This window comes from Oncorhynchus clarkii, chromosome 16 (assembly GCF_045791955.1).
Source record: "Oncorhynchus clarkii lewisi isolate Uvic-CL-2024 chromosome 16, UVic_Ocla_1.0, whole genome shotgun sequence".
NCBI classification, from domain to species: domain Eukaryota; kingdom Metazoa; phylum Chordata; class Actinopteri; order Salmoniformes; family Salmonidae; genus Oncorhynchus; species Oncorhynchus clarkii.
In genome coordinates this window covers 11719878-11731626 of record NC_092162.1, presented here as the reverse complement: position 1 = coordinate 11731626, position 11749 = coordinate 11719878, and the positions used below count along the sequence as shown (strand labels likewise).

The following is an 11749-nucleotide window of genomic DNA, read 5'->3' as shown; positions in this document are numbered from 1 at the left end:
GAGGGGGGATCGCTGCTGGAGCGTGATGTAGAAACACGGTTGTCGTTTTTCTCCCACGGTTTTCCATCTCGAACCATGGATGTTCTCCCGGTTCAGACTTCTCGCTGTAATAATCAATGATTAATTCATGATTAACCATTTATCACCTTGGAATATTTGCATTTATTTTATCATCACACCGACAGTCATTATCATAGCGAAGGGTAATGACTCGGATGTTCCCGCCGTATTCGGTCCTCTCCGTTAATCGTGTTTCAGACAGTGAGCGCGCTGTCCAAGGTGCCGCAGCAGAGCGGCCCCGCCCATCCTCTCCTCCTTTTCTCACCCTCCATTAGCCACGTGACGCACGGAGCAGCAGACTGCACCTTCTCCTCCTGGGTAAAGAGAGAGAGAGAGCGAGTGAGTGAGTGAGAGAGAGATGCGTTTGCTACCACCGGGCTGTTTGATCGAGAAGTGGCTGCGATTGTTCTGATTTCGGTAGGGCTATCAAACGGGTATTTGCCAATGAAAGGTTTGGTTGCTGTCATGTCCTCTCACAACGTGATGATTGTTATCAGATGAAAATGAGAAAATCGATGAGTAGCCACAGTAAAAACGACCAGAAGATGTGTGTGTAAGGTAGGATGGGACATTTTTATCTCGGTGTGTGCATTATACTAGAGCTTTGCTTTAGGCTATATATAGCCTACCTATTTAATTGTAATAGCCTAATAAAGGCATTTTTCTCCGGGCTGTGTTTTCAGTATATTGATTCTCACGCGCAGGTGGGGTAGCTGGATACCCGGTGTAACGGGGAGCTCGAGCTCACAGGAGGAGATGAATAGCACACGCACACACACACATTGATACTGTTTTTTAGAAGAGGGAGAAGAATGGCCGCAGATCGACAATCGATATTTAAATCGCTCTCATTTTACCGAGTCTATCAATATTGTGATTTGGAACCCTAATCTCAACCACGTTAACGTAGTTCATGGTCAGGCGCAGGAGAGGCGAGCGTGTGTAAACTGCCTTTTCCTATGGTGTGAAAAGGGGGTTCATTCGATAAATGAGGCGCATTTGAGTCATCCTCCGCATCGCACGATAAACTTATTTGTTGCGCTTCCAAAGCACTTGCTGAGGCACGAAGTGTTCATATTGGAGTGTTAAAATATTTTGCCTTTTGGAGGTGTTTGTTTTCAGTGTTGTAAAACGTTCAAAACGTTTGTAGATAGAAATGCAATAAGTAGAACTGAAATGATTCCCAGTTTTACTTGACTGACAATAATATATATTCTACACAGCACATGACATGCATCTGGATATTCTGTAACTAACTTATTCCTGAAAAGACCCACTGGTATATTACAAGGTGGTAGTGGGTGGTATGAGACTGTCTGGGAAGACTGTGTGTGTGTGCTCGTGTGTTTGTGTGCGTGCGTGTGTACACGTGCAGTGTATCTGACCCAGGCTGATAATGCTGTCCCTTCCCTCTGTAGGTCACTGGAAAGAAAAGAGTGATGACACGGCTGTGAGGGACATACATTCACAGCGCTGAACCCACGACCCCGCTGAGAGAGAGAGAACCTCGGGGGAGAGGCTCCGTCTGCTGACGGTGTGTGGCGGTGTATTCTCTCTCTCTGAGGGGAACAGGAACTAACGAAGGCACCGATATGGATCCCACGCTGCACCCGTTATTTCTCTAACACACACACACACACCATTGAAGGAAGACGAGGGAGGAGGAAGGAGGAGACACAGACTAGCAGATAGACTAGAACTAGAAACACAGAGCTCTAGCACCACTTGACTGGCAGTCAGAGGAACCCTCTATGGAGGGTGTAGGGTGCTAGGAAGGCCTCCAAGAAGACTGTAGGTTGCTACGAAGGCCCCCAAGAAGACTGTAGGGTGCTAGGAACGGCTCTAAGAAGACTGTAGGGTGCTAGGAAGGTCTCTAAGAAGACCTTAGGGCGATAGGAAGGGCTCTAAGAAGACTGTAGGGTGCTAGGAACAGCTCTGAGAAGACTGTAGGGTGCTAGGAATGGTGTTCGCACCATGAGCTGTAGAGTAGGTTGTGCTGCCCAGCTCTAGCCTGCGTGTGTGTGTGTGTGTGGTGTGTGTATGTGTGTGCGCGTGTGTGTGATGGCGGTGTGTGTGGGGGCCGCGGCCCCCCTGCTATGTGTCTGGCTGTGCCTCTGTAGCCTTGGGGGATCCAGAGGGGAGGTGCTAGAGTTTGGGGGGGTTTCGGGACAGTGGGGGCGGTTCCCGGTGTGGAACGCGTGCTGCGAGAGCATTCTGTCGTTCAGCGTTAGAACTCACAGCGCGGACGGGCTGCTGCTTTACCTTGACGATGAAGGATTCTGCGACTTCTTGGAACTCTTGTTGCTACACGGAAAACTCCGCCTACGATTCTCCATCTTCTGTGCCGAGCCAGCCGAGGTGAGTTCCGGGGTTGCCGTGAGCGACGGCCACTGGCATGCCGTGCGTGTGAAACGGGACTGGAGGAACACAAGCCTTGAGGTGGATGGAAAGATGGAGGGATGGGCGGAGGTGAAGAGCAAACGGAAAGACATGACCGTTTTTAGCCACACGTTTATGGGCGGGGTTTCCCCAGAGCTCCATGCCTCTCCGCTCCGCCTCACTTCCCCTGGTGTAAGAGACCACGCCTCTTTTGCTGGCTGGCTCGCTGGGGTCACCGTCAACGGATCGGTGGCCGTTCTGGAAGGATCGGAGGGTGTTACCGTGGGAGACGGGTGTGGGCCGGCCCACGAGTGTCAGAACGGAGGGGTGTGTTCTGTTGTCGAGATGAGGGCCGTCTGCGACTGTACCGACACCGGCTACAAAGGCAACGACTGCAGCGAAGGTAAGGCCTTACCCAAACCCTACCTTGTAACATTGTGATGTCATCTCGCACACATACACTATATATACAAAAGTATGTGGGCACCCCTTCAAATGAGTGTATGCAGCCCCACCCGTTGCTAACAGGTATATCAAATTGTGCATACAGCAATGCAATCTCCATAGACAAATATTGGCAGTAGAATGGCCTTACCGAAGAGTTCAGTGACTTTCAACGTGGTACTGTCATAGGATGCCCACCTTTCCAACAAGTCAGTTGCTCACTGCTAAAGCTGCCCCGTTCAACTGTAAGCCATTTTATTGTGAAGTAGAAATGTCTAGGAGCAAAAACGACTCAGCCGCGAAGTTGTAGGCCAACTCTCACTACCGAGTTCCAAACTGCCTCTGGAAGCAACGTCAGCACAATAACGTTTTTTCGGGAGCCATTTCATGGCCGAGCAAGCCAAAGATCACCCTGCACAATGCCAAGCATCGGCTGGAGTGGTGTAAAGCTTGTCACCATTGGACTTGTTGCCATTGGAGCAGTAGAAACGCGTTCTCTGGAGTGATGAATCACACTTCACCATCTGTCAGTCCAACAGAGGAATCTGGGTTTTGCAGATGCCAGGAGAACGCTACCTGCCCAATGCATAGTGCCAACTGTAAAGTTTGGTGGAGCAGGAATAATGGTCTGGGGCTGTTTTTCATGGTTAGGGCTAGGCCCCTTAGTTCCAGTAAAGGGAAATCTTAACGCTACAGGATACAATGACACTCTAGACTAATCTTTGCTTCCAACTTTGTGATAACAGTTTGGGGAAGGCCCTTTCCTGTTTCAGCCTGACAATTTTATTTAACTTTTATTTAACTAGGCAAGTCAGTTAAGAACAAATTCTTATTTTCAATGACGGTCTAGGAACAGTGGGTTAACTGCCTGTTCAGGGGCAGAACGACAGATTTGTACCTTGTCAGCTCAGGGGTTTGAACTTGCAACCTTCCGGTTACTAGTCCAACGCTCTAACCCCTGCCACAATGCACAAAGCGAGTTCCAAACAGAAATGGTTTGTCGGACATCGGTGTGGAAGAAGATGACAGGCCTACACAGAGCCCTGACCTCAACCCCATCGAACACCTTTAGGATGAATTGGAACGCCGACTGCGAGACAGGCCTAATCGCCCAACATCAGTGCCCGACCTCACTAGTGCTCTTGTGGCGGAATGGAAGCAAATCCCCACAGCAATTTTCCAACATCTAGTGGAAAGCCTTCCCAGGACAGTGGAGGATGTTATAGCAGCAAAGGGGGGACCAACTCCATATTAATAACCAAGATTTTGGAATGAGATGTTCGATGAGCAGGTGTCCACATACAGTGCCTTGCGAAAGTATTCGGCCCCCTTGAACTTTGCGACCTTTTGCCACATTTCAGGCTTCAAACATAAAGATATAAAACTGTATTTTTTTGTGAAGAATCAACAACAAGTGGGACACAATCATGAAGTGGAACGACATTTATTGGATATTTCAAACTTTTTTAACAAATCAAAAACTGAAAAATTGGGCGTGCAAAATTATTCAGCCCCCTTAAGTTAATACTTTGTAGCGCCACCTTTTGCTGCGATTACAGCTGTAAGTCGCTTGGGGTATGTCTCTATCAGTTTTGCACATCGAGAGACTGAATTTTTTTTCCATTCCTCCTTGCAAAACAGCTCGAGCTCAGTGAGGTTGGATGGAGAGCATTTGTGAACAGCAGTTTTCAGTTCTTTCCACAGATTCTCAATTGGATTCAGGTCTGGACTTTGACTTGGCCATTCTAACACCTGGATATGTTTATTTTTGAACCATTCCATTGTAGATTTTGCTTTATGTTTTGGATCATTGTCTTGTTGGAAGACAAATCTCCGTCCCAGTCTCAGGTCTTTTGCAGACTCCATCAGGTTTTCTTCCAGAATGGTCCTGTATTTGGCTCCATCCATCTTCCCATCAGTTTTAACCATCTTCCCTGTCCCTGCTGAAGAAAAGCAGGCCCAAACCATGATGCTGCCACCACCATGTTTGACAGTGGGGATGGTGTGTTCAGCTGTGTTGCTTTTACGCCAAACATAACATTTTGCATTGTTGCCAAAAAGTTCAATTTTGGTTTCATCTGACCAGAGCACCTTCTTCCACATGTTTGGTGTGTCTCCCAGGTGGCTTGTGGCAAACTTTAAACGACACTTTTTATGGATATCTTTAAGAAATGGCTTTCTTCTTGCCACTCTTCCATAAAGGCCAGATTTGTGCAATATACCACTGATTGTTGTCCTATGGACAGAGTCTCCCACCTCAGCTGTAGATCTCTGCAGTTCATCCAGAGTGATCATAGGCCTCTTGGCTGCATCTCTGATCAGTCTTCTCCTTGTATGAGCTGAAAGTTTAGAGGGACGGCCAGGTCTTGGTAGATTTGCAGTGGTCTGATACTCCTTCCATTTCAATATTATCGCTTGCACAGTGCTCCTTGGGATGTTTAAAGCTTGGGAAATCTTTTTGTATCCAAATCCAGCTTTAAACTTCTTCACAACAGTATCTCGGACCTGCCTGGTGTGTTCCTTGTTCTTCATGATGCTCTCTGCGCTTTTAACGGACCTCTGAGACTATCACAGTGCAGGTGCATTTATACGGAGACTTGATTACACACTGGTGGATTGTATTTATCATCATTAGTCATTTAGGTCAACATTGGATCATTCAGAGATCCTCACTGAACTTCTGGAGAGAGTTTGCTGCACTGAAAGTAAAGGGGCTGAATAATTTTGTACGCCCGATTTTTCCGTTTTTGATTTGTTAAAAAAGTTTGAAATATCCAATAAATGTCGTTCCACTTCATGATTGTGTCCCACTTGTTGTTGATTCTTCACAAAAAAATACAGTTTTATATCTTTATGTTTGAAGCCTGAAATGTGGCAAAAGTTCGCAAAGTTCAAGGGGGCCGAATACTTTCGCAAGGCACTGTACTTTTGGTCATGTCGTGTACAAACACCCATACAGTGCCTTCAGAAAGTATTCACACCCCTTGACTTTTTTCACATTTTGTTTTGTTACAGCCTGAATTTAAATGTGATTCAATTGAGATTGTTTTATCACTGGCCTACACACGATGGCCCATAACGCCAAAGTGGAATTATGTTTTTCTAAATTTGACAAATTAATAAAATAAAACATTCAAATGTCTTAAGTCATTAAGTATTCAACCCCTTTGTTATGACAAACCTAAATAAGTTCAGGAGTGAAATGCAATTTGTAAGTAAATGTGCTTAACAAGTCACATAATAAGTTGCATGGACTCACTGTGTCGACCCTCGTCAAGCACCAGGTGCGCCATCAGCTCGACATTGTCATTACGATGCTCGTGATTAGCATCGTTCTCATCGGATATGTAATCAGGCATGGGAAACAAGTCTGGGGAGTAAGGCCTCATCTTCTGTGGTAAGTAATGGCATAGTGAGTACAGCATCAACCGTTTTGCCACCAAATTTCTTAACACAAGCAATGAGAAGTAGTACAAAATGAAGGATTACTAGGCCATAGATGAGCCAATGGAAAACTGTTGAGAGTTTCAATCCCGGATAAAGGGTCCCAATCAGGGGTTTTGAATTTCAACCTGTCCTCAATGTGGTCATGTAAAGTTTTCCTATGTGACACTTTTTTCAAGTGTCACCCCACATCGTTAGATGCATATTTTGGTAATGAAGCAGCCGTGCTGGAGTGGGATGGGCAGTTCGTGCCACACTGCCAAGTCTCTTGGAGTAGTATGCAACAGGCCCTTGTTTCCCAACGTGATTCTGTGTAAGGACAGATGACATAAAACCATATTTCTCACACACAAATAAATGAAATAGTCTGAAGTGGTCCAGCAGTCCTGAACAAGGGGAAGAGGTTAATACTTGTTTAAGTTTCTCAAGTGCCTTCATATCCTCTGCTGTCCACTGTATCTTGTCATTCATCACCATGTTGTGACATGGGATCAGAAAGTGGTTGAAGTCATTTCAGCATAATGAGGTAGCCAGGCTCTGTTCAAACAGTTCATCATTATGCAATCATTCATTCACAATCATTCATTCACAATCATTCTGTTATTGTGTGCGTCCACACATTCATTCATGGAGTACCCTTTCCTTATTTGCTTAGTTCTTTAACGGTATCTACATTTCTTAACAGCAGTCATCTCTCAAATCAATCAGTTAACTATTGCCAGCCTATTTTGAATGAAATTTGGTTCACTTAAATTCAATTCCAAGGATCAGTCAACTCAATTCTCACTATTTAAAGGTGCAGGTATTCTTACTACCATTACTTAAAAACCAGGAATCAGTTACATCAAGAACATGTTTTACACAGGCCTTCTCTACACCAGGCTCAGAGCATTCACTTTTACGCCGTAGAATTCTAATGTCTTCACCGGTAGTGCTGTGAAAGCAAAGGTTAGCGGTTACAACACTGCTACAACTAGCAGGCAGACAGGAAATGGAATTGTTGGACATCAGCCATAACTCCTTCGATGTGTGGCTTAGTAATAATATTGCAAAACTACAGGTCCCTCAGTGCATTTCACACACAGATTAAACCACAAAGACCCGGGAGGTTTTTCCAACGCCTTGCAAAGAAGGGCACCTATTGGTAGATGGGTAACAAAAAAACGAACATTGAATATCCCTTTGAGCATGGTGAAGTAATTAATTACACTATGGATGGTGTATTAATACACCCAGTCACTACAAAGATACAGGTTTCCTTCCTAACTCAGTTGCCAGAGAGGAAGGAAAACACTCAGGCATATCTCCATGAGTCCAATGGTGACTTTAAAACAGTTACAGAGTTTAGAGACTGGGATTGGAGAAAACTGAGGATGGATTGACAACATTGTAGTTACTCAACAATGCTAACCTAATTGACAGAGTGAAAATAAGGAAGCATGTACAAAAAAAAACATATTCCAAAAAATGCATCCTTTTGGTAACAAGTCATTAAAGTAATACTGTAAAAAAAATGTGTCAAAGAAATACATTTTTTGTTCTGAATACAAAGTGTTGTGTTTGGGGCAAATCCAATACAAACACCTTACTGAGTACCACTCTCCATATTCTCAAGCAAAGTGGTGACTGCGTCATGTTATGGGTATTTTTAATTTTTTAGTGCTTAGAACACTGCACCACTCTGGAATAATTATAAAGGACTGGGTCGTTTTTCAGGATACATTTTTTTAGCTAAGTACAGGCAAAATCCTAGAGGAAAACCTGGTTCGTTCTACTTTCCACCAGACACTGGGAGATGAATTCACTATTCAGCAAGACAATAATCTAAAACACAATGCCAAATATACACTGGAGTTGCTTACCAAGAAGACAGTCAATGTTACTGAGTGGCCTAGTTAAAGTTTTGACTTAAATCTGCTTGAAAATCTATGGCAAGACTTGAAAATGCCTGTCTAACAATGACCAACAACCAATTTGAGCTTGAAGAATTTTGAAAATAATAATGGGCAAATGTTGTACAATCCAGGTGTGGAAAGCTCTTCGAGAAATACCCAGAAAGACTTTCAGCTGTTATCGCTACCAAAGGTGATTGTAACATTTATTGACTCAAGGGATTGAATACTTACGTAATCAAGATATACTAGTGTTTTATTTTTCATAAATGTTTTACAAATGTTTTAGTTCATCTACCACTTTGACATTACAGAGTATTTTGTGTAGATCATTGACAAAAAAAATAAATTAAATCAATTTTAATCCCACTTTGTAACACAACAAAATGTGGAAAAAGTCAAGGGATGTGAATACTTTCTGAAAGCACTGTATCTCTAATATGACTGTTACACCATCCATTCTCCCTTTCCTATACAGTATTGTTTGTCTCTCTGACTGGGTAAGCAACTTGTCTTGTTCCTAGATCCTAGTGGTGATCAACTCTGTGGTGATCAGTAGATCCTAGTGGTGATCAGTAGATCCTAGTGGTGATCAGTAGATCATAGTGGTGATCAGCAGATCCGAGTTGTGATCAACTCTGTGGTGATCAGTAGACCCTAGTTGTGATCAACTCTGTGGTGATCAGTAGATCCTAGTGGTGATCAGTATATTCTAGTTGTGATCAGTAGATCCTAGTGGTGATCAATAGATCCTAGTGGGGATCAATAGAGCCTAGTGGTGATCAGTAGATCCCGTAGGTGGTGATCAATAGATACTATAGGTGGTGATCAGTAGATCCTAGTGGTGATCAGTAGATCCTAGTTGTGATCAGTAGATCCTAGTGGTGATCAGTAGATCCTAGTGGTGATCAGTAGATCCTAGTGGTGATCAATAGATCCTAGTGGTGATCAGTAGATCCTAGTGGTGATCAGTAGATCCTAGTGGTGATCAGTAGATCCTAGTTGTGATCAATAGATCCTAGTGGTGATCCTAGTGGTGATCAATAGATCCTATAGGTGGTGATCAGTAGATCCTAGTGGTGATCAATAGATCCTAGTGGTGATGAATAGATCATAGTGGTGATCAGTAGAGCCTAGTGGTGATCAGTAGATCCTGTAGGTGGTGATCAATAGATACTATAGGTGGTGATCAGTAGATCCCAGTGGTTATCAGTAGATCCTAGTGGTGATCAGTAGATCCTATAGGTGGTGATCAATAGATCCTAGTGGTGATCAGTAGATCCTAGTGGTGATCAGTAGATCCTATAGGTGGTGATCAGTAGATCCTAGTGGTGATCAGTAGATCCTAGTGGTGATCAGTAGATCCTAGTGGTGATCAATAGATCCTAGTGGTGATCAATAGATCCTAGTGGTAATCCTAGTGGTGATCAATTGATCCTGTCGGTGGTGATCAATTGATCCTATGGGTGGTGATCAATTGATCCTATGGGTGGTGATCAGTAGATCCCAGTGGTCATCAGTATATCCTAGGGGTGATCAGTCAATCCTAGTGGTGATCAGTAGATCATAGTGGTGATCAATAGATCCTGTAGGTGGTGATCAGTAGATCCCAGTGGTCATCAGTATATCCTAGTGGTGATCAGTAGATCCCAGTAGTCATCAGTAGATTCCAATGGTACGTTCAGAACCAAGCCTGTTTTATGTTGTTCAGCAGCTACCAACCTGTTGCTTTGTGTGTGTGTGTGTGTTTGTGGGTGTCTTAGTTCTGAGATCTAGGCCCCTCCTTCGCCTCAATAGCAACCACCTCCCTCTCTGCTGAACAGGTTACCATAGAGACTGCCGGGTTCTGAAAGCGAGACTCTGTTACATATGCTGCCCTGGGCCTTTATCCCCCTAACACTCTACTCCCTATTTAACTATCTCTACTAGGGTCAATCTATAAGAAACCTTGTTGATTAGTTTTGATTCATTAGTTAGTAAATCTGGGATGGAAACTTAGTGTTATAGTGTGCAGTGTTGCCCCCGGACCCCCACCCAGCAAAGAACACCCAACCCCCACACTACCTTTGCCACCGCGGCTGAAAACAATCCTAGGGGAAACACTGGTGTGTAGAATGTTTGTGCGTGATACGAAGATGAAATATGCGGCGAGTGTCGTGTAGTGTGTTGATTAGCCTGATGGGTTGTTGGAAGGGAGGCCAGCGACATATTGCCACTGCCATTGTTTCGACAATAATGCAGCGCGGCACACAATTTCTAGCACCGGGACTGAAGGTGGAATTTTGCCACATTGCTTAAACATATACAATGAATTTAGATCAGCAGGTAAGCCGTAGAGGCTTGGGGCTTGGTTTCTACCATGTTAATAAATGACAGAGGGAAGGGAGATTTGGTTCACACAAACACACACACTAGTACTGACCAAAGCATGTTTCTCCCTCTACTGCTGTTTCCTATCACCAGTTATCCATTATCCATTATCCATCGATCTATTCATTACTGCAAGGGTCCATGTGTATGTGTGAGTGTGCGTGTGTGTGTGTGAGTGTGCGCGTGTGTGTGAGTGTGCGCGTGTGTATGTGTTCTGGTACAGGAGGCTGGAAGGTAAGTTCTGGGTGAATAAAATTGTCCAGATTCCAAACACACAGGTAGGAGTGTCTGCTTTCATCAACCCTGACCACTGTGTGTGTGCGTATGCGCGTGCGCCTGTGTTCGTGTCTATTGAAATTCTATTAATGTATGAAATTCTATTAATGTATTTTTAGATTAATTGAATTTCAATTGACTTCCTGAGTTGAGAAAAATTGACCGCAACCCTGGCATGTGTGTGTACTTGGGGTGTGTGAAAGGCTATTAGTGCCGCATGGTATAAAGGATGTCATCTGGGTGGATCTGCATGTGTGTAACCAAGGTGATGGTGTGGTAACGAGCGGCTGTGCATGGCGTGTTAATGAATGTCTGTCTTTCTCTCTCCTTCGTCTGGACGCTCCCAGAACACTACAACCCAGGTGGGTCTCTCTCCCTCTCTCCCCCTCTCCACCTCTCCTTCTCTCTCTCCTTCTCTCTCTCCTTCTCTCTCTCTCTCTCTCTCTCTCTCTCTCCTTCTCTCATCCCCCTCTCCACCTCTCCTTCTCTCCCTCTCTCATTCCCGCGTGTGTGTGTGTGTTGTGTGTGCGCACGTGTGTGTGGGGGGGTTGCAGTCAGACGGTAAGTAAACTTCCTTCATGGACAAATGCCTGATGTTGCAAGTGTTGCACTCAAGGTTAGAGACAGACAGTACCATAATAATGCATTATACTTGTGCCTTTCAAGATACCCTAGGACACTTAGAGAGTAAAAATAGAATAAAATAGCAAATATAAACATGATATTACTAAAGTCAAATAAATAAAAAACGCCCCCAAAAACCAACATAACCATACTGGAGGGCGACGTCAACAGCCCTCAGCATCCCCTTCACCATAGATAGATAGGGGGAAAAAACATTTAAAAAACAGACAAGCAAGCAAGAGAGTGTGTGTGTGTGAGTG

The 11749-nt window shown here is 44.4% G+C and overlaps 1 protein-coding gene across 1 annotated transcript in view; it reads left to right on the top strand.

Moving 5' to 3' along the window:
- The first annotated feature begins 454 nt into the window (after positions 1-454).
- The window catches only part of LOC139367956 (neurexin-1a-like), an 84032-nt gene continuing 72737 nt past the window's right edge, over positions 455-11749 (top strand). Inside the window, exons 1-3 of the mRNA XM_071106377.1 lie at positions 455-618; positions 1479-2842; positions 11213-11227. Coding sequence (XP_070962478.1) covers positions 2101-2842; positions 11213-11227 — 757 coding nt within the window. The 5' untranslated portion in view covers positions 455-618; positions 1479-2100. The remainder of the gene's footprint in view (positions 619-1478; positions 2843-11212; positions 11228-11749) is intronic.